Source organism: Neolamprologus brichardi, chromosome 9, assembly GCF_056152115.1.
Source record: "Neolamprologus brichardi isolate AB-2024 chromosome 9, ASM5615211v1, whole genome shotgun sequence".
Taxonomy (NCBI): Eukaryota; Metazoa; Chordata; class Actinopteri; order Cichliformes; family Cichlidae; genus Neolamprologus; species Neolamprologus brichardi.
Genome location: NC_142112.1, coordinates 37,792,997 through 37,820,431, shown reverse-complemented (window position 1 = coordinate 37,820,431; position 27,435 = coordinate 37,792,997). Strand labels below are relative to the sequence as shown.

The window sequence follows — 27,435 nt, the reverse complement described above, 5'->3', positions numbered from 1 at the left end:
AAATTACTGATGAAAAACACTGACCAGGCAGCTGTGATTGAGCAGCAATGTCCATCCAACTCTTTTCATGGTTGTTGTAGTCGTGATAATTTTGTGAGGCCACATTGAAAAGCCTCGGATACGGAAGCGTAGTACGGAAGCGTAGAGCTGCCACCCAGGCAAAAGAAAAATAGAAAAGTGAAAAGTATATTGTTCTAACAATATACCTTTCACGTTTGAACAATATACAGAATTATCACGTTCGTACAATATAAATATTAAATAGGCTACATAGCAGCTCCAGTCACACTTACATCACCGTCTTATGGACAGCCAAACAGGATGATCCATTGGCTAGCACTGCTTAGCCTTGCAGTGCTAGCCAATTGTTTGTGCGGGATATGAATGACAAGATTTTGTTTTTCTACAAGAGTTAGTAAAAAACATCTCCAGTGTGATCAAATCTTCTTGCCAAACAACCGCAGCTTTGCAGTGTATACGGCACTATAAGCCACAGCTGTAAAAGCTGCTGGTCATTATATCAATTTGGATATGTGGTGAGAGGGAAACATGAAGATGAAACCAGGAGATGTTCTTACTGAATCATCAGAGCTGAACAGGTGATGGAGAAACAGGTTTACCTTTTAGGTGACATGAATGAGTTGAAGGAAAGTTATGAACTGTTTCTGAGAGACCAATAAAACCAGGATCCTTTTCTAAGTAGCTGACAGCTGGTAACAGTGCAGGGGCGGATCTAGCAAAGTTTTACCAGGCGGCCAGGTAGGGCATTAACAGGGAAAGGGGGGCACAAAGAAATACTTTTCTTTCTTATTCTCATTTAAAATGTCTAGTTTTTATTAAATAATTATCTGAATCTTACACCCAACGTTTTAATGTGATGTAAAATGTATAGAAGTCCATTACTGCATATAGTAACTATTAAGTCTAATATATACCCTAGTAAGCTATGGTGCTTTTTCCTTTGGGAAGGTACCATCTGTGCATTCTGCAATTCTGTTGAAGAAAGATGTTGAATCTATTTAATTTAGTTAAATTTTAATTTAATTAATGTGGAAAAATAATGGATTTCTGTGCATTTTTTTTACACATGCATTACATTAAAGTTTATTACGTCGATTAAGCATCATAAGGCGGAGGGTGGGGGGTGGTTCCCTATTTTTTTTTTTGCTTGGAGTTGGCAGCCCTGTTAGTTTGCTTAATATTTTTGCTAACTACTCTTTAAAATACCAGAATAGGGAGGATGGTGCAGGATTAAGTTTATTAGTGTTACGGTTTGGAGGAGGACTCAAGCGCAGGACTCCGGTTCTGATGCTCACAAGAAGGGTTTATTTACAATTCACCAGGTGCATATACAAGAATGTGCGGGGGGTGCTATATACAGCTGAGTGGGGGGAGAAGGGGTCTCCAGGGAAGTCCAGGGGAAAGCACGCGTTCTTCAGATTATCCACTCACACGATCACAGGCTCACACTCCGACACTGCCACACGGGGGAAAATCCAGGAAGCTCTGTAGACAGGGAGACAGGGTTAAGTACGACGCACAAAGGAAAACACTCTTAACTAAACTTGCTGTAGCTTGACTTCACTAACGCGTGGTAGACAACGATCCAGCAATGAACAGCAGTCACTTCCTGGCTTAAATGCTGCTCACCATAATGAGACCCAGGTGTCTCATCTCCCAAAGGGCGTGGGCCGAGGGCGTGAACCCACAGTGAGTTCCGCCCCGGCGAGAGAGAAGAGGAGAGAAAGAGGAAGAGAGAGAGAGAGAAACAGAGTGAGTGCTGATAAGCGTGCAGCTGATCCGCCTGGGCGTGACATAGCGACGATAAAAGTTTGCGAACCCCAGAAAGCTTTAAAGCTGTCTACGGTTGGAAGGGGTCGGCCAGTCAACAACGGCTTGAACTTTTGCGGGATCAGTTTTGAGGTTACCCTGATCGATGACGTGCCCAGGGAGGAAACAGTTGAGACATGAAACTCACACTTCTTCCCTTTAACAAAGAGACGATTTTCGAGGAGACGCTGAAGGACTTGCCTGACATGGTGTTGGTGGTTGGCGACGGAGCAGGAAAAGATGAGGATGTCATCCAAGTAGATGAAAACGAAATGGTCGATGAAATCTCGGAGCACGTCGTTCACGAGAGCCTGAAACACAGCTGGAGCATTGGTGAAACCGAAAGGCATTACAAGATATTCGAAATGGCCCAGGTGAGTATTGAAAGCCGTCTTCCACTCGTCTCCCTCCCTAATCCTCACCAGATGGTAGGCGTTGCGCAGGTCCAACTTTGTGAAAATGGTGGCACCCTGGAGAAGCTCGAACGCGGAACTCAGCAGAGGGAGGGGATACTTGTTTTTAACTGTGATGGCGTTGAGGCCGCAACAGTCAATACAGGGCCGTAAACTCTTATCTTTCTTGGTGACAAAAAAGAAACCAGCGGCAACAGGTGAGGACGAGGGGCGAATGAGACCAGCGGCAAGTGACTCATTGATGTATTTTTCCATGCTTTCCCACTCCGGTCGAGACAGGCTGTACAACCTGGGTTGGGAGTGGCGCGCCTGGGAGGAGGTCAATCCCACAATCGTACGGCCGGTGAGGGGGGGGAGCGTGCCTTATCTTTACAAAACACTTGCGCCAGGTCGTGATAAACAGATGGTATGGAGGACAGATCAGGCGGTTCTGAAATAGTTTTATTGGGTGGTAGGCTCATGGCAGGGGTGGCGGCTTTTAAACAGGACATGTGACACTCCTCCCCCCACCCCAAAATACTTTCTTTCCTCCAATCGATCACAGGGTTATGTTGACATAGCCAGGGATAGCCTAAGACTAGTGGTGTGAGTGGGGCTTTAAAGATGTACAACTGTATGGTTTCAACGTGATTACCAGAAAGAGTCAGGGAAATCGGTTCTGTGACATGAGTAATGTCTGAAAGACGCTGGCCACTAAGGGCTGTGACTTGTCTCTGTGGCTTTTGAACCCTAAAACACCCCTTGGTCTAGCCCAAGGGTCAGGTCCTCTGACACAAACAGTAACATAGTGTACGCTGTTAACTACCAGGAGGATTTCCAGGATTTATACATCGGGTAAACCAAACAATCTCTGGAGAAGCAGATGGCATAACACAGAAGAGCTACCTCTTCAGGCCAGGACTTTGCAGTCTATCTACACCTACAGGCCAGTGGACACTCTTTCAATGATGAGGATGTACACATCCTGGACAGGGAGGAACGCTGGTTTGAGCGCAGAGTCGAGGAGGCCATTTACGTGAAAAGGGAAAGACCATCTCTGAATCAAAGAGGGGGCCTAAGGGTACATCTTTCACCATCTTACAATGCTGTGATTGTAGCCATTCTCTGCACGTGTCGCCACGCTGGACACAGCATGGCCTTATTTTTTTTACCCTTTGACTCAGCTGTGACCTGCTTTTAATTAGTTCAGGGTCAGTTTCCTTTTCATTAAGTCTTCTTACAAGTACATCAGAATGATCTGCTGTCATGCTAACACAAGTTGACACATGGTTTAACAACATTTCACATCAAAACCACGAAGGGAAGATCAATTTAAATAGTTATATCCAACATTATTATGTTCTAACTTAAGAAAATACACAAAGTGTGACTCTTGAACAAACCTCCTTCAATGTCCAGAATGATCAAAGTGGATAACAAAGACATTTCTCTCAGTCACCTGTTTGTGTTTATGAAAAACAAGGTACTAATCAGTGTCAGTGCGCCCCAGGGCAGCTGTGGCTACAATGTTGTTTCCCATCACCAGTGTGTGAATGTGTTTGTGAATGGGTGGACTGTATGTAGTGTAAAGCACTTTGCGGTCCTTGGGGACTAAGTAAAGCGCTATACAAATACGGGCCATTTTCCATTTAATACACAGTCTGTGATTGCTCCACATTGTTAGTTTACTCTGCCTGTCTGTGGGTTTTTGTCCAACTTGGAGTGAACAAAAGCAGAAACAGTAAACCGTGAAAGTCTAGTTTATTTCATGAATACAAAAGAAAAACATTTACAGTCAGCAGAAAAAAGATAAAATGGATACTGCTATATAACATGGACAGTCAGAAGTAAAATTCATTGTCTTACCACTTAAGATATGTTTTAACCTTAAAAAGAAAAACACACTGAAATTAGTTTCTGTATTTGCCTGTAAGTCTTGTATACAATGTGGAATGTTAAAACATTTTCAGCGGTCCCCAACCCCCAGGCCATGGACCGGTACCAGTCCATGAGTTGTTTGGTACCGGGCCGCGAGAGTTGAGGCTTGGGCGTGAAATTTATGGTTTTCATTAACTCTCTTTCCCTGGGTCTTTTTCCCATGTTGTAGTTGCGTGTCTTATTTTGATAGAAACATCTACATGTTACCATAGTGACCGGAGAGCATTAAGGGGCAGAGAGGAGGATGTTGCTCTCAATCTTGTGGGCGCATTTCGGGAGGACGCTGCTAATAAAGTTACACAATTACACGGTGAAATCACGTTATTATTTTATTAACAAAATTCCACAGTGTTTGTCTTGGTCGTATCATTTTATTTTGTTGTATTTATCTGCCTTAAAAGTCAGTCCATGAAAATATTGTCTGACATTAAACCAGTCCGTGGCGCAAAAAAGGCTGGGGACTGCTGCTGTAGATAGTTAATAAATCTGTTTTTTCTGTTTTAAAAGTCATATAAAATATACATGTTTATAATCTGGTTTTCAGCACGGTGGCACAGTGGTTAGCACTGTTGCCGCACAGCAAGAAGGTCCTGAGTTCAATTCCACCACCAGGCCGGGGTCTTTCTGTGTGGAGTTTGCATGTTTTCCCCGTGTTTGCGTGGGTTCCCTCCGGGTACTCCAGCTTCCTCCCACCGTCCAAAGACATGCAATTTGTGGGGATAGGTTAATTGGATAATCCAAATTGCCACTAGGTGTGAATGTGAGCGCGAATGGTTGTCTGTCTCTGTGTGTTGGCCCTGCGACAGACTGGCGACCTGTCCAGGGTGTACCCCGCCTCTCGCCCTATGACAGCTGGGATAGGCTCCAGCGCCCCCCGCGACCCTGAGAAGCGGAAGCGAATGGATGGATGGATGGATGGAATCTGGTTTTCATTTTGTATGTGGCCTAATTTTCACCTTCATCTTTTGCTGTGATGTATTAGCCTTGTGACAGACTGGCGACCGGTCCAGGGTGTACCCCGCATCTTCCCTTAAGACAGCTGGGATAGGGGGGAGGGAAGGAGGGATGGATGGGTCTGGGTAACTTTCCCCTTCTCTCTGCATCCATCGTGTCCTACAGCAGGGTGTGTTGGTGCTTTCTAAATTTGCTTCAATGTTTTCTTTCTTATTATTCTTTTATGATTGTCTGACTTCAACGTTATTTTTCCAGGCCGGCACAAGAGCTCAACCCAAATGCAGATACCAATAGCAGCGATCAGATTCACTGGTTTGATGAACACAGTTTTATTGTTGTTTAATTTATTCATCTGACTACTAGAATAAAATTGTTTTTGTTTTAAAGGTTTTCATTAACATCTTTATCACAGTCAGTTTTGCAACCTTTTTGCAGACAGACATCAATCATAGCCATCACACTAAACCAAGGAAGTAATGATTAAACAACCTATTTAAAAAAAAAAACAGAAAAAAAAAAACAGAGTTCTTGGCCATCGCTCGTCTCACTGTCCTGGAGCTGATGAACAATAGCAGTCATCTGCAAACTTTAACGTCTAACAGTTCCCAATTTTCTAAAGATGCCTTGCCCTCTGCAGGCCACCTCTGTAAGTATAAATATGTTCTTTGCCTGATCAAATGAAGCTTAGATGGACTTGCTGCTCCACCTTGTGGTTCAAATTGGTATTTCACAGAAATACAGCCCACGTCCACAACAGTTTCAAACTTGGAGCCTGACCTCTGACCCTGAAACCAGAAGAGGATCTTTCTGTCTCTTGAGATTCATTGTGATCCAGTGATGGGAATGATTTCATGATCACGCTGATGTTTGCACAGAGCAGATAATGAAGTGAATGTTTTTGCACATTGGTAACAGTGAAACAGTTTATTTACAGCGTGGGATCGTTTGTGTTTGGAATATGAACGGAGATTACCAAACCTTTTGTCACACTGGTCACAGCTGAAGTTCCCTTCAACATGTGTATCTTCATGAACCTTCCGATTAGCTGGACCTGAGAAACTTTTGTCACAATGTCTGCACTTGTATGGTTTCTCTCCTGTGTGGACTCGTTTGTGTCTTTTAAGCTCACCTGCAGTGGTGAAGGATGACCCACACTGGTCACAGACATGCTTTTTAACCCTACTGTGAATGAGTTCATGTATTTTTAAATGACTCAGTGTGGGGAAGCCGCTCCCACATTCTTTGCAGTAGTTCATTTTGTCTTCAGTGTGTCTACGTTGATGTATTTTCAGGCTCTTTGGATGACTGTAAGTTTTTCCACAAAGGTCACAGCAAAACTCTTTCCCACCACCACAGTGACGACAGGGTTGAGAACTGGATCCATCTGTGTCGCTCTGCTTCTAAACAAAGACACAAAGACAGCGCAAGTCAGTCCTTCAACATTTTAATCCTGAATGAAGCTTGAAATAAAGAGAATCTCTGCCAACATCCAGTTACATTTTACTGTTACAGTGAAACTATACACATAGCTTAGTTGCATTGATAGAGAAGCCACTGAAGCAGCTCAGCGCCTTCGTGAACGAGGTGCAGCGAACAAATTCTGTCAAATACTGCGTGAGTCATGGCACCACTTACCTCAACATCCAGTTGTGAAAGCTGCATCAACCTGAGCCAAAAAGTAATCGAGCTGGAACAAAAGATATCCACGTTATAACAAATCCAGGGGGTGGAACGCGAACTTGACACGATCCTCCTTGGCAAAGCTCAAACCACCGCTACTAGTGCTGAGCTAGCCGACACAGTGCACCACCCAGCTGTTGTGTCCCAAGATCCCACCAACAGTCAACCCAGGCTCTCAACTTGCGTTGCTAGTGTTTCTGCCACGGACGAGAACTGCTGGTTTTAACTAGGGGCCAGACCCAAGGCTCTGGTCAGCTCCACTTCACTCCAACCAGCGACATGGACCGTGGTTGCGACGTGCGGTGGCTGCAGAGGGGCCAGGAGGATCCGTCTCTCGCACCCTCACCCCTCCGGTGCGGTAGTACTGGAGAATAAATTCAATGTTGGATAATGTGGACTTTCCTGGATAATGTGGACTTTCCTCCTCTGGCCGCTAGCCCTCGCCATCCCGCTGTATTGCTGAGGTCTGCGGCATCTCCACCACTACGCCACCGGAGCCGCAGCGGGCAGCCCGACGCTGTGGTGCAAACTCACCGCGGAGAGCTGTGCTTTACCCTGGCTCCTCGGAGAAGAAGACCTGCCGCGCGGCTACCTGGGAGTCACTCACGCGGTCCGGCTGGTGCATCTCCATTTGAACACCCCCGGTGCCGTGGCGCGTGCGTCCCAGATGGCCAGCAGCCCCCGGTGGCACCTCCTCTCTCCACGCTGGTCCTCGGGGATTCCATCGTCAGGAACGTGCAGATGAGGGGGGTGCTCACCCTGTCGTTCCCGGGAGCCACCATTGTCGACATAGTGGACAGAATTCCTAACATCCTGGCGTCCCACCCACAGGCCAACCGGCTCATCATCCACATCGGCACCAATGACATCCCCAAACAGCAATTCGAGCTGCTGAAGCTGGACTTCCTCCAACTCTTCAGCCTCCTTGGTTAGTTGCAGGTAAGTGCTTTTATCTCCGGGTCCACCCCCACCTGCGGCAGAGGGATAGGCCGTTTCAGCCGGCTGCTCAGCCTTAACACCTGGCTTTCCTCCGCCTGTGTCTCCCATGGTGTGGGTTTTATTAACAATTTTGATGCCTTCTGGGAGAGGAGGCATCTTTTTGGGGCAGACGGGCTACACCTCAACGCCTGGGGATGGCGTCTGCTGTCTGCCAATTTGGCATTTGGCGTACAGCACTCCCGCACACGGTCCTGTCATTACCCCAAACCAACCTTACCTGCTGATCTGTCTGCCACTGACTGATGACCCCCTGGTCCCAGCTCCTATATTTGTTCCACTTTTAACAATAATACACAAAACTCTGGACTCGGACCTCTCTCTCCCACAGTCAACATAATACCCGTCATAATACTCTGGACCAGGTCATCACCCATGGGCTGTCCACCAGCGTGTCCTCTGTTGTTGACTTGGCTGTCTCTGACCACTACTGTGTGTTTTTTTAACATCACCGGTTTTATTCAGCGGGAGACCTCGGTGCGAACTGTGAGGAGGTGCTATCTAACCTCTGAAGTGGCTGCAAATTTTACCAGGGTTTTAGACGAATGCCCCCCTGTGATTTTACCTGCACCCTGTGATTTTATTTTTAATCATTTTAACAGCAAACTGAAGAAAAGCATTGACTCCGTTGCTCCACTCACCACCAAAAGATTAACGTAAAACATGCATCACCCTGGAGAAAGGAAGAAGTCAAAAAACTCAAAAGAAATTGCAGGGCAGCAGAAAGGAAAATAAAAATGCAATCAACCATCAAATATTTTGCGAGCAACTTAAAATTTACAATAATACACTAAGGAATTCAAGAAATTCATACTTTGCCGAAATAATCAGTAATAACAAAAATAATCCCAAGGTCCTCTTTTCCACCATAGATCATTTATTTAATCCTGATTTTAACAGCTCCCACAGAACCCCCACAGACTCACTCTGTGAGCAGTTTGCAGACCACTTCAGGGGAAAAATCAGCGCCATCAGATCTGATATTTTATCTTCTCGCGATATGATTTTAAACACATCTGAGGGCTCGATTGTACCTGAGGAGACACTGGACAGCTTTGTCCTGGTTAATGCTGTGAACCTTAAGTATGTTTTCTCCACAGTGAGACGCACCACATGTCTTTTAGATCCAATCCCCTCTTCACTTTTTAAAACACTTTATGGATTTTTTGAAGCTGAGCTTTTATACACGATGAACTGCTCTCTTCAGTTGGGCGTCTTCCCTGCTGCCTTTTAAATGGCGGTGGTGAGGCCCCTTCTGAAGAAGAGCAATTTGGATTGTAATGATTTTAATAACTACAGACCTGTATCCAACTTACCATTTTTAAGTAAAATTTTAGAAAAACTTGTTTTTACTCAGATTAATGACTTTTGAATGATAGACAGATCCTGGAGATATTCCAGTCTGGATTTAAGGTGAACCACAGCACAGAGACTGCTCTCCTAAAGGTTTTAAATGATCTTAGATGTAACTGGGACTCCCAAAAGCTCTCAGTCCTGGTGCTACTGGATCTAAGCGCAGCCTTTGATACAGTAGACCACGCAATTCTTTTAAACAGACTGAAACACATGGTGGGCCTCTCTGGTGCTGTACACAACTGGTTCACTTCCTATCTCTCAGACAGAACTTTTATGGTGAGTATGGATACATGCTCCTCTAAGATCCATAAAATGACATGTGGTGTACCCCAAGGGTCAGTTTTAGGCCCTGTACTTTTTAATTTGTATATGCTCCCTCTTGGCGGTGTCATCAGGAGGCATGGAGTGAACTTCCACAGTTACGCTGATGACACTCCGCTGTACATCTCCGTGTCTCCTGATGACACCAGACCAATGGATGCCCTTTTTAACTGTATTTTAGATATTAAAGCTTGGATGGCAGAAAACTTTTTACAGCTTAACCAGGACAAAACTGAAGTTTAAATCATCGGTCCTGAGGCTCAGAGAGAGAAACTCTTGTCTAAATTACAGACATTTTCACTATGTCCTTCGCTACAAGTGAAAAACCTGGGTGTTATTTTTGACTCTGAGCTCAGTTTTATCCCACATATTAAACATGTAACCAAAATTGGATTTTATAATCTAAAAAATATAGCCAGAGTCCACCCTATTCTATGGTCCTCGTCTGTGGAACAGCCTGCCGGAGGAGCTCAGGGCCGCAGAGAACGTACATGTTTTTAAGAACAGGCTCAAGACCCACCTTTTTAATTTAGCTTTTACCTAACATTTATTTATTTTATGCTTATTTATTCTATCCTGTTATTCTATTTATATTATTAATTTAGGTTTTACCTAATATTTATTGATTTTATTCTTATTCATTTTTTATCTTCTTACTCATATATATATATATATATATATATATATATATATATATATATATATATATATATATATACTGTATCCCATTCTTATTTATTTTATCTTTTTATCCTGTATATATTCTTATTGGGTCATATGTCCAGTGTTTCCTCGGAGGGGGCTCTCTGCACCGGGGCTGTGATCGACCGTGGCTGCTGGGGCTCTGTGGGTCTTCTCAGCCTGGCTGGGGGGCTTCTTTGCCTCCCTCCTGCTTTGTGCCCAGCCTGGAGGCTGCGGTCTGTGACCGGCTCCCGGTGCAGACGGCTCCCTGTGATAGTGTTTCCTCACCTGGCTCATGTGTGCCCAGCCCAATTTTACTTCTTAAGTGTGTGTGTGTGTGTGTGTGTGTGTGTGTGTGTGTGTGTGTGTGTGTGTGTGTGTGTGTGTGTGTGGGGGGGGGGGGGGTGGGGGGGGGGGGGGGGATGTGTGTGTATGTATCCGTGATCGTTTATGTCAATGACAGTGTGGGGAGTTGATAGAGTGCATCGCATCGGCCCCATGCGGGCTGCGACCGGGAGACCACGTCCTATTGTGGCCAAATTCGAACACTTCAAACAAAAGGAACGGGTGAAAAGCCGCGGCAGGGAATTAAAAGGAATGGACTTCAGTGTGAACGACCAGTTCCCCAAAGAGATCCTGGAACGACGCAGGGTCCTCTTCCCAATCCGACGCGGCTTCATCCAGAAGGGCTCCCGCGCTGTCATCGCTGTGGACCAGCTGTACGTGGACGGACAGCTTTACCGCAACACCGACATCACTCCATGGCTGTATTAACTTCACACTAGATAAGAATCCGCTACACCCTTTCCCTATACACTGACACTAACTTGCATTAACATCTGTTTAACTTACCAGTATCAAATCACATCTTAAGTGTGATATAATATCAGAATGAACAACGTCACTCTCTGTCAGTGGTTTAATTGGAATGTTTCCGGGTTTTTTTCCTTCTCGTTTTTTTTTTCCTCTTTTTCCCCTCTTGTTTTTATGCTGCTCACCCTTGTCCTTGATTTCTTTCATACACAATTATGCGCTCAACGGCAGCACATTTACATCAGTCAGACAGCGCACACAGACGTACAGGATACACACACTTAAGCCAAGCGCAGTCATATTAGTAAATATGCACTCACACATAGTCAGACTCAGGGAGCATCTTGCCACACATTTTTTCTCTCTCTCCTTCTCTTTATTTACAAACAAGTGATATATTCTCTCCACCTGTCTAAGCGACACACAGCATACGCCCCTAGTTATACAAACACATCTTTGGGCGCGCGAAGGTTTGTTACATGGAATGTAAATGGAGCTGGCTCCAGAGAAAAGAGGTTAAAAATATTTAACCAACTCAAAAAACTACAGGCAGATGTTGTCCTTTTACAAGGGACCCACAGACCTCTTAGAGGTTCGAATGAACTTACAACACCTGAGTTTCCTAATGTGTTCTCAGCTTGTTATAATTCTAGAACACGGGGAGTAGCAATTTTAATAAATAAAAATATTAATTCCACTGCACTCGATACAGTTATAGATCCAGAGGGCAGATTCTTAATCATAAAACTATCTATAGTTGATAAAACGCTATGTATTGTAAGTGTATATGGTCCAAATGTTGATGATCCCTCATTCTTTCAGTTTTTTCAGTGCACTCTCTGAACACTTAGATGGCACACTTGTTATTGGAGGCGACCTCAACCTTGGACTAAATGAAGAAACGGATAGGCTCAATACAGCAGGAACTAATGGCAGTCCACAAATATGATCAAACAGTATATGAGCGACTTTGGTCTTTGCGATGCATGGCGCTCCCTTCACCCCAACAGTAAGGAATATACTTTTTCTCACATGTTCATCACTCCTACTCTCGTCTGGATTATTTTTTGGTCAGCAGCTCACTACTGAGTGACATTTCAGACACTGACATTCACCCTGTCAGTGATCAAGCTCCTGTATCTTTAACACTAATGCACAAGAATAGGACTACGCCAAGTAAAAACTGGGGATTTAATACATCACTGCTTAAAGATGACGATTTTATTAAATATTTTAAAAAAGAGTGGACTTCATATTTAGACTTCAATGACACTCCTGGAACATCAGCATCTGTTCTAAGGGAAGCAGGGAAAGCTGTGATGAGAGGTAAAATAATTTCTTTCTCATCACATAAAAAGAAAGAAGAAAACAAATATATTCAGGAATTAGAAAAAAAAACATCAAATCCCTAGAAGAAGCCTATGCGTCCCACCAAGATCAGGAAACATTGAACAAAATACGCAAAACAAAACTATAATAATAATAATAATGGATTGGATTTATATAGCTCTTTTCAAGGCACCCAAAGCGCTTTACAATGCCACTATTCATTCACTCTCACATTCATACACTGGTGGAGGCAAGCTACAGTCGTAGCCACAGCTGCCCTGGGGCAGACTGACAGAAGCGAGGCTGCCATATCGCGCCATCTGCGCCAACACCAGTAGGGTGTTGACTAGAGGACACAATGACCAGGACAGAGAGCCCGGGGATCGAACCAGCGATTGTAACCAGCGGTTACACATACGCTTCCCAACCCCCTGAGCCACGGTCGCCCCTACAAAACTAGAATTAAATGAGATAGTTGATAAAAAAATGGAAAAAAACCCAAAAAAAACAGAATTCTTAGTACAAACACTACGCTTACAAAATTATGAACATGGTAATAAATCCGGTCAATTTCTAGCAAACCAGCTAAAAATAAAGAAAAAACAACTATCTGGAACAACCCTGACATATTACAAAACAATAATATGATAAACTTTTCAGATTGGAGTGGTAAAGTGGTAAATCAAATATTTAGAACATATATTAGAAGGAACAGAATGTATTCCATTTGACAGACTAGTTACACAATATGGGATCAACAAGAAAAGATTTTTAGAATATCAACAAATTAAATCCATAGTAAAAAAGAAATTTAAACCAGGTCATGTTGAACTACAAACACCACCAAGTGTGGTTCAATTTCTTACTCTAAAAACCCCAAAATTACTTTCCAAAATATACAGAATGCTTTCTAAAACAGATGAATCAATATCACTTCCTATTGCAAAATGGGAAGCGGATTTATCAGTTAACTTAGAAACTTCTGGTCTCAGATATGCTTAAAAACCTTTCATTTAATTAGAAATCCCAGTCTTCAATTAATTTAATACAAAATACTACATAGAGTGCACTATACAGGCCATCGGATGTTCAAGATGGGCTTTACGTCTACCAACAACTGCTCACACTGTCAAACCAATACACCGGACAATTATATCCACGCTCTTTGATTCTGTCCACCAGTTCAGAAGTTTTGGCGCGAGATATGTGAAGACTTATCGAAGTGTCTGAAATGTAACATTCCAACTTCTCCTTTAGTGTGTTTGTTGGGCAGCTTAGATAATGTCACTAAAGAAAAGAATATAGCCCATATGGTTTTCACTGCCCTATGCATAACCAAGAAAACAGTCCTCATGAACTGGAAAAATAAAAATAATCTTAATTCTAACCAATATAGAAATTATCTATTAGATTACATTAGTCTTGATACAGCCTCTTCCACCACATCAGATCAATCGCTCTGGGCTCCTTTGATCACCTAGTGGGGGTGGGGGGTCATAGTTTGGTCTCGCCTTCACTGTTGTGATTGGTGTGGGGGTAGGGACAGGCTTAGGGCATCGGAGGGTTCCCCAGGAGCATCTTCCTTGGAAGGCTCAACCTGGGGTAGCGGTCATGGCCTATTAAGGGCTCTTTTGGCTCTTAGGTGACGGTTTCCTCATGGCTGCGTGCAGCAGGGCTAGGGGAGGGTCTGTGCTGACGGACGTGGGTTACTGACCTGGTAGCCTGGCTGCCCCTGGGTGGGTCCGGGACGGGCGTGGGGTTCTGGGGGGTGCTTCGTCTCTGTGCTGGGGCCCCGGCTGGGCCTCGGGGGCTTGGGTCCTGATTGGTGTGTTGCCGGGGTTGTGGGCGGGTGGGTGTATGATGCACTGGCGCTGGGTGCCCCAGTGCATCGACCCACCTCGGGGGCTCTTCAACTGGTGGGGGAGATTGTTACATCTTGCAGGAGGGCTCCTCTCTTCAGGAACTCACTCTGCAGGAGGGGGAGATATAGGAGAGATGGAGGAAGATCTCAGCCTGGGCTTCTATTGTCTTGTGTAGTATGGAAGATGAGTGGATGAAGGGGTGGGTGCAGTTTTCTCTGTGGTGGGGTCGGGTGGGCTGTCCTGGGCTCTGTGGGGCCAGGCGGCGCTGCTGGGCCCCGGTCCGGATGGGCCTGGGCTCCCTTTCCCTAGCGGGTTGCAGAGTATTGGGGTGCCTACTGGGGTCAGCAGGGAGCTGGCCCCAGGGAGGGGTCACTTGCCCCTCCCTTTGTTCCCTCCCCATCTCCAGCTGCCTCCCTCTTCCCGCTTCACCACAATCACCCACACCTTTACCCCGACCTTGGGGTAAAGGTGTGTCACCAGGGTGCAGGGGAGGCATCCCCCCGTCCCCTTCTGGGTGCCTGTGCCTCAATTTTATCCCACAACATAGACATTCACATTACTCACACTCTCATAACACATACATATAGGATCTTGGGGGTGGGCATGCTACACGGTTTCCAAATTACCATCAGGGTGTACAACCTCACCCCTGGCGTCATTGCCCACCTCTCAATTTTAAATACATATAGACATTTAGGGCTATCAGGAGGGGCTATGTGCTTACCTGCTGCTCTCTGGCAGGAAGCTCCATGCCCTCCTGGGATTTAAACGCACCTTAGAACACACATGCATCAACACTACATATGAGCAGGTGGAGGGAGGTTTGGAGTCTTCACACGCCCCTGTTCTCTGCGGCCTGCTGGAGCAGGGGGGCTGGGAGGAGGAGGAGTTGGCCGTCCAATTGGGGTCTGGAATGTGGGGCCTCCCTGCTGTTGCAGAGTTGGGGCGGTCTGCTTCTCTCCACCCCAGGGAAAAGGGTAACACCACCTGGGTCTGAGTGCAGTTTCCCCTTCCAGGGGCAAGGGTACCTAGACCCGGGGCTTAGAGTACGCTTGGGGAGTGTGATTGTGTGTACAGTGTCTCTTTATGTCTGTCTCCACGTTGGGTGAGTGTTGAGTAAGTGCATATGAGAGCATGAGGGTGGGAATGGATGTTTGTATCTGTGTGTGCCTGTATGTCTGTGTCTATATGTCAGGTTGGGTATCAGACGCAACCTCTCTGGGGACATCTCAGGCCCTCCAAGGTATGGAGGCCTATCTCCCCCCCACCACTTCCCCTGCCGGGGGCGGACTCCCTCAAACATCGGTGCGCTGGTGGTTCTTTGTGTCCAGGGATGGGCGTCCAGGTACACACCGGCTCACTCCTTGGTTGCTGCTTATCGTGGCCTGGAGCCTGGGGCTCGCTCGGGCCACTTCGGGGGTGGGGTGCCCCCGGCCTCTCGGCCTGGGGCTCGGTCACTCTGGCACAGCTGGCTGCTGGCCGAGCTCACGGACACGTCACTGCAACCCCCCCCTGGCTTCTGCTCCGCGGCTGCTGAGTGACCCCTCATCTGGGACTCTCCTCAGCTCTTTCTGGGACAGTGGCTCAGCTGCCCCTCTGTTGGTCTTCCTTGGTCTCTTGTGTTCTGGGGGCCTCTGGATGTCTGGAGTCTTGATCTCCTCCATACCTGCTTCATGCCCTGGTGGACGGGGTTGTGGCCCCCCCACACCCTCTAGCAGATCATTACATGAAGGAACCTTTTAGATACAAGCGCGCTCATGCTCACAGGTGTACACACGGGGACTCACACACACAAACTACACCCTTTTTGGCTCCTACCTCAAAGCACACTGTGCGCTGTCGATCTTACGTGCTGCACAATAATGTTTAATATTTAGTTTTTACTGTTATATTCCCATAGATCATCGTCATGTTGTTTATTGTATTGCTCTCTTTTTCTTATGCTTGTTTTCTTTTTTTCTTTCTCAACAGGTGATCCAGGTGATTGATATATGTATTTTTTGTCTGCTTATTTTGTTGGTTTTTGGTTTTTTGCCCTTTATCCCCGTCCCTCTTCCCCGCTGTTTTTCTTTCCCTCTTTCTTTCTCCCCTTTCTCTTCCTCAGTCAAGTCTGTCCTGTATTTAGCAAGTGAAAATAAAAAATAAAATAAACAATAAAAATCAAATAGACCATTACGGCAAGGCTGGGATGGTCCATTTGGTAAAGTAAATCCATTGGGCATCTTTCTTCACTTTTAGACAATAATTCTGATGGCAAAAGAGCCAAACGGGACAGGCAAAAAAAAGACAGTGTGGGGAGTGAGTTGGAGGGCGGGTGGGGTGGGCTACTTTTAACCATGTAAAGCACTTTGTGCTACATTTCTGTATGAAAAGTGCTTTATAAATAAAGATTGATTGATTGATACTTTGAGGACATGTAAATAAAACTAACAGACTATTAAAATGTCAATATAAAATTGTACTTAGTAGTCAGTATAATCGTTTAGTGATATAAGTTTGCATATTATAGAATACTGCATGATGACCTTTTTATGACTTAGACTGTTGTTGGAATCAAGACAAGGCTTTATAAATTCTTTCTCACAGAGATAATAGCTGACCAAGCTGTTATTATCTCACTCCTGCCAGGAAGAGGAGAGCTGGATACTTTTATCTTCAAGAAGAGGGGCCACGTCCTTCAGAATCACACACACACATACACACACCTGAACCACTCTTATCTTCACTCCCTACATACTAACATTCCTCTGTTAATGAATAGACGTATTCACTGTTGTATTACTTTTGTATATAAATAAAGGCAGGTGCAGGAACAGAGCGCACATCACAGGGCCCCCACTCTGGTGTGAGCGTTCTGTGATCGCCCTTGCAAGTAAAAGCTGCAGCGTCTGTGTGTTTCTACCTTTAGATCCTTAGCTGAAGAAGTGTCTTTAGAATAAATCTCTTGACACAATGCTTCAAAAAAATGTAACTGTACCTCAAACATGGATATCAAGTAACAGTAATCATTTTTAGTAAGATGACTTATTATGTTCTTTACGGACATCCAGTAGATGCCTTTGCATCCAGTGGAATTATTAAGATGCTAACACAATTTAATTAACAGAGTTGTTTCAAATAGTCAGTCTTAAATAAGAAGATGGAAATATAAATACATACCTCACAGTAACTGCACTTGTAGAGTTTCTTTCTGGTGTGGATCTCTTGGTGTTTTTCCAGGTGACGTGGGGCTTTAAAAGTCTTATCACACAGGTCACATTTATAAAATCTCTCGTCATTGTGGGTAAACATGTGGCGTTGTAACTGTGCATCTGTTGTAAACAGTTTTCCACACTGAACACAGCAGCAAACCTCATGTCCAGTGTGAATCCGTTGGTGAATATTTCGGCTCCCTAGCCGACTGAAAGTTTCTCCACAAATCTCACAGCTATACGCTTTAATTCCAGAGTGGGTAACTTGATGACGTTTTAAGGTGCAACTGAGAGCAAAAGATTTACCACACTGATCACAGCTGTATGCTTTAACTCCACTGTGGATGAGTTGGTGTGTTTTTAAGTGTCCAAGTTGGGTGAAAGATTTTTCACACAAGTCACAGCTGTACGGTTTAACTCCACTGTGGATGAGTTGGTGTGTTTTCAGGTGTTCAGTCTTGGTAAAAACCTTCCCACACTCCTCGCAGCTGTATTTTCTCTCTCTTTTTCTTCTTTGAGGTTTATTGGCCTCCTGAGAGCGCTGACGTCTCGCTCCATGTTGGTCCTGCAGTGACAGAGATACAAACAGAGGCAGTGAGTGAAATGCAGTCGTGGAACAAACTGAAACTCCATAACGTGCACACAGGTTCAATAACGGTGATATTTTTGCTCACCTTTTGAGTTGAAGTCATTGTTTCCTCTGTAGTGGCTGAGCTGAGTCTAAATGGCTCGTCTCCTCCTGATGATCAGCTGGAACAAAAAATATATTTATATGTATTTCATCCTTGACCAAAAGAAGCTGTGATGGAAAGCTCAAATCCACTCAAACTAAATGTCTTCAGTCAGTGTGTCAGCCTTATTAAATTCCGTTCTTTTGAATTCTTTTGGCGACAGAGAAAGACTGGACTCAGAGTGGTCAAGCTAAAAAAAAATAAAGATATTAATTTTACATTTCCGGAAACGGAGGCCTGTCACACTAACACACGCTTTATCCATCTAGTTTCCTGTGTTTTATTAATATGGCGCAGCAGCTCTATACTTCCTGTTTCTTAACTTCCCCTTACTGAAGCCTCCACCAAATGAGTAACTGCAGTTTGGTGCTTCATTTGAACCTCATAAATTTTATTAAACAAAATGGATAGAAAACACTACAGAACAGAACAGCATGCAGGGAGCAGACTCTTCGCTGTAATTTTTTGTTGCGCGTAAGAATCCACATGTTCCTCTTGTTATAAGATTAGCAGGACTGCTCACTTATGCTTCTAACATGTTGGTCTGTTAAAAGGTCACGTCATAAATGGAGTGACTGGAAATGTAGTTAAAAGGTCAGAGCCATATAATATATGCCAGCATTTAGGGTCCTTTCCACAACACCACGCGATTGCTGCCACAACCGTGACACCACCATTCAATACCCAACATGATTAAAAACATCATTCTTCCCCCAAATCACCAAGAGCTGCACATTAACCACCACAATTTATTGTAATTCTCAGCGCTTTCAAATATGAACTTTCATCTCTGTTTCATTAGCTTTTGTTAACATCTGTTGGTAACATCGGGGCGATCGTGGCTCAAGAGTTGGCAGTTCGTCTTGTAATCGGAAGGTTGCTGGTTCTCTCTCACTCTTCTCTCGGCGTGTTCACAATAAACTGTGAACAGACACCGAGGAGAGCAGCAGAAGACCTCATTCAGGAGCTAAACTCAACATGAACTGAACTCACAGTAAAGTTAGCTCGGTGCTTACCTTTAGATGAGCCCACAAACCGAGAGAAACTCCGTGATGAAGCCGGAACTCTTTCCAAACACAGGAAACAGATCAGGGAGCAGAGACCCACGTGGTTCACGCTGATCTCAGCTACGATCCAGGAGACAAGGGTGGGCAGATCGATGCAGATATCGATCAGGACGTTGGTAGTGGTATATGATCGATACTTTAGTTTGTTTCTCTCCTCTAACTTCACTACTTTACTCCCGTTTCATGAAAAAGCAGCTCTCTCTGCTCGACTCCTCTCCTGCGCGCGCACACACACACACACTTTGCTCCGCCCTCTTTTTCCTGCTCATCGATTTTTTTCAGTCGTGCGATTCAGCTCCTGCTCAAACTGCACGATTGACTCGCAGGGGTTAGAAGTTCGTAAGTCACGATGCAGGGTCTCACACTATACGGCCCGATGCTCTGATGCGACCTGAGTGCTCACACTGTGCGTCCATAAAATGAAGGTTATAACCAGGGGCGATCCTAGGATTAGAGCTTTGGGGGTGCTTCCCTGTCTCTGTCAGTCCCTGCATCCTTAAATGTCTCCAGTTGTCCCGAGTTCTCTATAACTGTCTCCTTGGTGCATTTAAACCCCTGTTCCTCCCTGTCCTCGTCGTCTGTTGTCTTCTTCTCTGTTATGAGTCATCATAATTTTACCATCTCTGTGCAAGTCTGCAAATTTCTTTATTAAATCATAAAATTCCTAAATTCATCAAGTCTCTGTGTGCCTGGGTCCTCATCTCAAAACATGACATCACTGTTTTGTACGTTTTAACACAATTTAATCCCACATTTGTGAAAGAAAAACAAAACACTTTTCTGAAAAGTCTGTAACAAAACCATCAAATCTTGTTAAGAGTTTATTCGTCTTATTCTGCAGTCAGATGTGAAGAAATAACACTCAGACACTTTAGCAGTTTGACGTGCACGGGTGAGAGCTCAACGGAGACTCACACCCTGCAGCAGTTCTCGGCCTTTATTTATACATAGCATGAAGCATATAGATAACAGGAAGTAACATGTTTATCTAGTCAAGCAGGTGTTGTGACTTCTCGGAAAATTATGTTCTCAAACGGTCGCTTCTTATTCTTGGGCGGCGGTTTCCTGTTACTGTCAGATAATGTGACAGCAAGCAATTTCCTTTATTATTGCAAAGAGCAAGCGGTTAGTCGTGCAGCTGGTTTAACATGAACAGAAATATAAACACTTTTAGCTTTAGTATATCAGCAATAATGAATAATAAAATGTCTTAAACTTAAAAATCCTCTAACAAATCTGATCAAGGTTATTTAAATGCTGCAAAAGAAGAATGGATTGGAATAAAAAAAAAATACATATCCTAACCTTAATTACTGGGGAAGAATAATGACTGATGCTCATAATGAGTAAAAAGTAAACTGACTGCATTTTTTTTTTTTGCATTTTACTTTTAATGTGTATGTATAATATAATACAGATACATAAAAAAAACACTCCCAAAACAATAAATTATTACAAATAAATTATTACAAAATATTAATAAAAAAAAACTATAAAAATGGGGGCAACTATAGAATGTATAAAATGTATGAAAAAATCTTTATTGCAGATACTAATTTTGTGTTGTAAGATTTATGAGTTTCATGTTTTCATAGTGGTCCTTGGGAGAGCTTAACATTTTTTATCAGGTGGTCCACACTGTAAAAAGTTTGAGAAACACTGATAAGCGTATGTGTGCTTTTGGAAAACATTTAAAGCTGCAGTACAGAATCTTTGAAACAAGCTTAAAACATGTTTAGAATATAAACAGAGCATCTGCTTCTCTTTACAGCTCCTCACTCCACCAGGGCTGTTTGGCACTTTCTGATAGTGAGCAAATGTGATGTACGTACTGCGGCAGTCATACAGACAACTGGACAGTCCAAAAGTTGGCCGACCTATTACTGGCTGAGGTTTTAGTAGAGTTGTGGCTGAACTACATAAAAATATATCATTAATTTTAATCTCCACAAGCAATTACAGTGTTATGTTGGAATGTTGTTAAAGAGGGTCAAAAATGTTTCAACCCAGTTTGTTTTGCAGATTCTGTTTAGCAGCTTTAATATAGGGAGGACACAACTTCCAGATTGTGTAAAATCCGTTTTTTTGTCTTTGTCAGTTTAACAGTTTCTGTTGTGCCTGTCACTGTTCCCTGTCTGTTTCCTTACCTGTTTCTTCCTGTCTTTGTACTTTCTACCCACGTTCCCCTCTTTCCTCTGTCCCTCTTTGGACTGACAATCATACACAAATAGATTGTATTCAATTAGATGAAAAATTAAATTAATATGAAAAAATACTATTAAGATCACTAACAAAAAGTCCTCTCTCAGTGTACTTTCAACCAAAAGGCAAATAACCAAACCACATGAACATCTAATAAAATATATAAATATTGAAACACTGATCCAATATTATTCCTGATTCACGGATCATTTGATTTTAGACTTTTACCTGAATGTGGCTCCTTTTTTTAAAAAAAACGTCCTTATATCCATTATGAACCTGGCTGTCTCTCTGTACGCAAACACACACACACACACACACAACAGGAGTTATAAGGTTAATGGACATTCAGGCAGTTAGCTAGTTAGTATCCATTTCTAACAGGACAGTGGTAACAGCAGCAGGCTACGGACAATTCTAAGTTTTAGATTTTAAATAGGCTGTATAAATTTCAATGGGAGCAACAGGACAATGAAATGTCACTGATTTTACTACAGAACAGGACCGATTGTAAGGTAGAAAACATTGTCGGAAAACAAGTTTTCAACACTGCAGGTTACCTGGTGTAATGTTTTTCAGCTAAAACGAAACATTGTCTGACTCCTACCTAACTATATAAAGAGTAACTGAAGGTTAAATGCAGCTAACATGTCCTGTTTTAAGCCAGGCACTTACACCTCCGCTCTGCTGCATCTCAGCCAACATCGCTCTGGCAGAAAGGGCGCTAGAGCCAGAGCAGGGGAGAGCTGGAACAAACCATTTTGGGAGGGAGGGGGGGTTATCTATACTTTTATTGTTAAAATGTTACGTCTCAACCAAGTACTGTATGCTTTTTATATTTTTAGTAGTGTCTCACACAAACAGCAAATATTGTCAAAAAAAAAGTCAGAAAAATAAGAAATCTTTGGGGGGGCTTTGATTCATTTTGGGTGGTGCTGAAGCACCCCCAAAAATGGGCTAAAATCGCCCCTGGTTAGAACAGAAATTCTGTCGCTCGCTCTCCCTCTCTGTCTTTCACTCACACAGACACGCACACCACCACCATCAACTTTGCTAAATTGCTAATGAAAAACATTGATCAGGCAGCTGTGATTGAGCAGCAATGTAAATCCAACTTTTTTCACGGTTGTTGTGGTCGTGATAATTTTGTGAGGCCACATCGAAAAGGCTCGGATGAGCTTGCCATAGTTCTACAAGTTGTGCCTCCATCGCTTGTGTCCAGATCACACGCTGCACTGCCGTGCTGCGCCGTCTTTTTCACTGACATTTGTGTTTGCGCGTGCGATGTGTGAGAAGCTGCGGTGATACCCTCACGACCAAGCAATTGATGATCGGGAGCTGATAGCAAGGTGTTAATCGCTTCTCGTTACCCCATGTATACTACACGATGCACGACACACGATAAAGGCCAAAATCAGGCCGATCGCCAAAACGGTCGCACGACTCAAAAATCGGCTCAAAATGGGCCAAAATTTGCACAGTATAAGCCCGGCATTAGCCTCGATGAAAAGGATGATCCTCGTATCAGTGTTGTTCCCACATCATCATAATAAATGTTGTTCCAGGTTCAACATTGCAAGTGGCCAATCACATAGTTGTGACGTCATACTTTTACAAGCCAAGCGATTCATTCATTTATGAAATTTTGCAAGGACAATATGTATAATGCTTACCGTTTATTAAAGATCAGTATCCTGAAATGCAAAGAATTCAATTGCTGGATCGGCGGACAGGGGCAGTTTCTCGCAAGTTAAGTAGATTTTTTTAAGGCGGTTTATCCCGGAGTCGCAAAAGTATGACGTCACAACAATGTGTTTGGTCACTTGCAATGTTGAACCTGGAACAACATTTATTATGATGATGTGGGAACACCGACACGAGGATATCAGATCGTGCCGATGAAAACGTCATCGTGGGAAGGAGAATTGCTAAGGACTCAGGAAAAGAGAAGAGCGGTACTGAGAGTTGGAACAGCCTGACACTCGTCCCTCTGTAACAATGTTACACCCGGGTGGGATTCTTATGGAGGACCACAAGAATCACACACAAAGAAATAAAGAATTCTCGCTTAAATAATGATTTGTGCAATAAAATATGAATTTGTAAATTCATCCACAATGTAAAGCTTGAAATTAGAACCAGCACTGAGCCCTGTAACATTTATACACAGTGTATGAGCAATTGCTGCAACCTACAGCCTTTAAACTTATAATTAAAATGCTGACAGTAAACTCATCAGTAGAGGTAGGCAGGGGCGGTCCTAGCCTGTTTGGTACCCTGAGCAAACACTCCCTCTTTTTACTTTGACTTCAGCAAAGCAGCAAGCAGCCACACCGAGGGCTCTCGTGCTCACTTTTCGTGTATAGAATTTAGAAAAAAACATCACTGCAAATTCTAAGTCTGTGTTATAATGTTCTTTTTGTGTTTGTTGGATTGTTTTTATTTCGTTTTATTTTGCAAGTTGGATATTAGGTGCTGCTCCAACCAGCCAGAGAATCCCCCCCCCCCCCCCCCCCGCCCCGCCCCGCCCCTCTCCCCCCTATGTTTGGCAAGCAGTAGGGGCACCTCACAAATGGAAGGCGCCTTTACTCCCAGGAAATGGGCGATAGAAAACCAATCGCCTATGCCATCGGGGCGATCGTGCCTCAAAGAGTTGGCAGTTTGTTTTGTAACCAGAAGGTTGCCAGTTTGAGCCCCGGCTCGGACAGTCTCGGTCGTTGTGTCCTTGGGCAAGACACTTCACCTACCGCCTACTGGTGTTGGCCAGAAGGGCCGATGGCGCGATATGGCAGCCTCGCTTCTGTCAGTCTGCCCCAGGGCAGCTGTGGCTACAACTGTAGCTGCCTCCACCAGTGTGTGAATGTGAGCGTGAATGAATAGTGGAATTGTACAGCGCTTTGAGGGCCCCGAAAAGTGCTATATAAATGCAATCCATTATTATTATTATCCCAAAAATGCGTTGGCAGTATGTCGGGGCAGCATGAGTACGAGAAACGTTTTTCTTATTTATTTATTTTTTCCCTTTTATCCCCCAAAAAACAAAAACAACTACCAGAACAACAACAAAGGAAAAACAAAAAAAACCCAAAACAAAAATAGCATAATAAGCAGTCTGAGACATGTAAACGGAAAACTAATACAGTATGGGAAATAATTTGGTCTACCACGCATTTACACATTTGTCCTGACAAACCCAACCCGCCATTGGAGTGGGTCTGCCCCTCTCACTATGGTTGTCTTCAGATCATCAGGTAAGTAATCCATTAGAGGGCGCCACATATCCAAAAAATATCATCATTGCCACTTAATTTTGCACTCAGTCTTTCCATTGGTAAAGCTCTAAAGATTTCTTTATACCACTGAGTTATTGTTGGTAGTTATCCATTAATCCAGTTGAAAACAATAATACATTTTCTTGCCAAAAACAATAATTTACATAGTAGTTTATATTTATCATATTCTTTAAACTAAAAAAACCCCACTACAATGACAGTTTTTGTGTTTTCATGTATGTCTTATATGCAAATATATTTCAAGTGTTTTTCAGTTCTTTGTTTCAAATCTATATGCCAACAAATCATTTATACTAAATGGCTTTTTTTAATGAGTGATAGCTTGGACGTTATGTTCCTCACAGAATCCTGGCCGTTTTTACACCTTGGCTCATGTGATTAGGTAGAGGATCATTAGGTCCATTGTCCCCCTCGGGGGGACACTCCCACAGGGCTTAGAGCTGGGACTCTCCACCATTTGACCCTGGAACTGAAGAAGGTTCTTGGATGAGAGGTGAAATGTCTGCAAGCATCTTAGGGAAGATGGATTTAAAGAGAACATATTAATGTTGGATGTAACTAACTTAAGGAAATACACAAAGTGTAACTCTTGAAAAAATCTCTTTCAATGTTCAGAATGGTCAAAGTGGACGACAATAACATTTATCTCAGTCAGTCACCTGTTTGTGTTTATGAAAAACAAGGTACTAATACACTGTGATTGCGCCACATTGTTAGTTTACTCTGCCTGTCTGTGGGTTTTTGACCAGCTTGGAGTGAACAAAAGCAGGAAAAAAGTAAAAAAAAACAAAAAAAAACAAAAAAACAAACAGACTGTGAAAGTCTAATTTAGTCTAGTTTATTTCATGAAAACAAAAAAAAAAACATTTCCAGTCAGCAGAGAAAAGTAGCATACATGCATGATAAAATGGATACTGCTACATAACATGTACAGTGACAGTGAGAACTAAAATTCATTGTCTTACCACTTATCATATTCTGTAAACTAAAAAAAAACCCACTACAATGACAGTTTTTGTGTTTTCATCTATGTCTTATATGCAAATATATTTCAAGTGTTTTTCAGTTCTTCGTTTCAAATCTATATGCCAACAAATCATTTATACTAAATGGCTTTTTTTAATGAGTGATAGCTTGGACGTTATGTTCCTCACAGAATCCTGGCAGAGGGTGAAGAAATTGGGCCTGTCTCAATATGCGTACTTGTGTTCTCGTGTACTCGTGATTAGGGATGGGTACCGGTATTCGGTGCCATTATGGCACCGGTTCTGACATGAACGGTAGTAACCAGACCGAAAAGCAGCGCACATTTCGGTGCTTTATTTCGGTGCTTTTTTTCCTGAGATGTCATACACTTTGGATTCCAGCCAATCATTTTACCTTTGCGAGCATAGTAGGCGGGCCCAGGTACGTACGTTGTTTTAGAGCAGAGCTACAGATTAAAAATGCCCAAAGCGAAGCGGTCAAAGTCTGGTTGTACTTCATAGCAAAAGATGCAAACTCAGCAGCTGCAACAAGTGCTTTAAGGTGATACTGTGATACTGTCAAAGGAGGTAACACCTCAAATCTGATGAAACACCTGGCGACGTATATCATTTTGTTAAAAGCTGAGAAATGCGCCGTATTTGATAGCTTGCTGCGAGACCTCACACCGAGCACATCCACTTCGGGTGGGTTGCCTGTTATCTGACCCGGAGTTAGCAACATCCCCCAAAAACCCGAAGAGGAGAGTCCTGGCCCCTAGCCCTGCCAGTGTAGCAGAAATTATGATGGATGATGATGCAGCAGCAGCCGTTCTTCTCTGCGTGAGTAGCTTCATGTTGTAATTTACGTTGAGTAGGCTAACCACGTTATTAAATGAATGCATGTAAGGTGAACTAGCAAACACAGTCGTAGTTACATGCGGCTGTCTTCTTGTTTGATGGCAGATACTCCCTTCACCCTGGCCAAAAAGGCTAAAATGACCAAAGAAAAAGTGGAAAACAGTTAAACATGAGAGGTTTTTGGCCAAGAGTGATGCCATAAATCCCCTATAGCTGCAGAAAAGGCTAGCATTGTTATCTTTTTACAAAAAAACTGTTGAACATGAGAGGTTTTTGGACCAATTTTGTGTTCTCCATTCTTTAAGCACCGGTTCGAGCACCGTTTAAGCACCGTTTCAAAACTACCGGTTTGGTACTGGTATCGGATAAAACCTAAACGATACCCATCCCTACTCATGATACGTCATCAGTTGGAGACTGTTCCAATTCAAAGTACGCTGTCGCTACCCGATCCATACCACGCATGCGCAAATCTTACATCATTTCTTCTCTTTGCCAACATTGTGACAGTTAATTATTTGAGTAACACGGTTAGCGTCCAGTTAGCTCCTAGCATTTCTCAACAGCTCTGCCTCCTTTTCGACTGCCCGGGACATTTAAACAACAGATAATCCGTATACAAACAAATTCCTGCTTTTCTCCTTAACAGAGAGTGTCCTCCAATTGAACAACAACGCTGTAAAATAAGAAGAATGGCGCCTAATCACAGACTGTATAATACAGATCTAGTAATATGTCACATGAAGATTCATCACCCAGATTAAGTGTTTACTGACAATTGACAGTGATAGCGGAAATCATCATCACTATTCCAACAATCCTCTCTACACAGACAAGCATAAACACACTTGACTACCGCTAAATCAAATTTAACACACCTAGTTCAGTTTACAATAGGGTTCATTCGCTCGGTCAGCAGGTGGCAGTATCCTCATACACTGGGGAGTAAACTGCCATTAAAAGAAACAGAAGAAGA

General features: G+C 43.5%; 1 protein-coding gene and 1 long non-coding RNA gene across 2 annotated transcripts; one reads left to right on the top strand and one right to left on the bottom strand.

The window, feature by feature from the left end:
• Positions 1–1,464: 1,464 nt before the first annotated feature.
• On the bottom strand, positions 1,465–19,364 carry LOC118455623 (uncharacterized). The gene is made up of 4 exons (XM_087845535.1): positions 19,091–19,364; positions 18,018–18,093; positions 17,312–17,908; positions 1,465–1,506 (listed from the first exon to the last, which is right to left on the bottom strand). The coding sequence occupies exons 2-4, from the start codon at positions 18,033–18,035 to the stop codon at positions 1,465–1,467; spliced, it is 657 nt and encodes a 218-aa protein (XP_087701661.1). The 5' UTR covers positions 18,036–18,093; positions 19,091–19,364.
• Positions 1,811–5,500, top strand: LOC118455624 (uncharacterized). The gene is made up of 2 exons (XR_015719676.1): positions 1,811–2,204; positions 5,143–5,500. It is a non-coding gene; the product is annotated as an uncharacterized LOC118455624 (long non-coding RNA).
• Positions 19,365–27,435: the final 8,071 nt, after the last annotated feature.

Excerpts from the sequence above, each read along its gene's own strand:
- LOC118455623 (XM_087845535.1), bottom strand. Across the intron at positions 1,507-17,311 it reads ACAAGTGCAGTTACTGTGAG|AGCTTCCTGGATTTTCCCCC; the intron begins GTATGTATTTAT and ends CCCTGTCTACAG.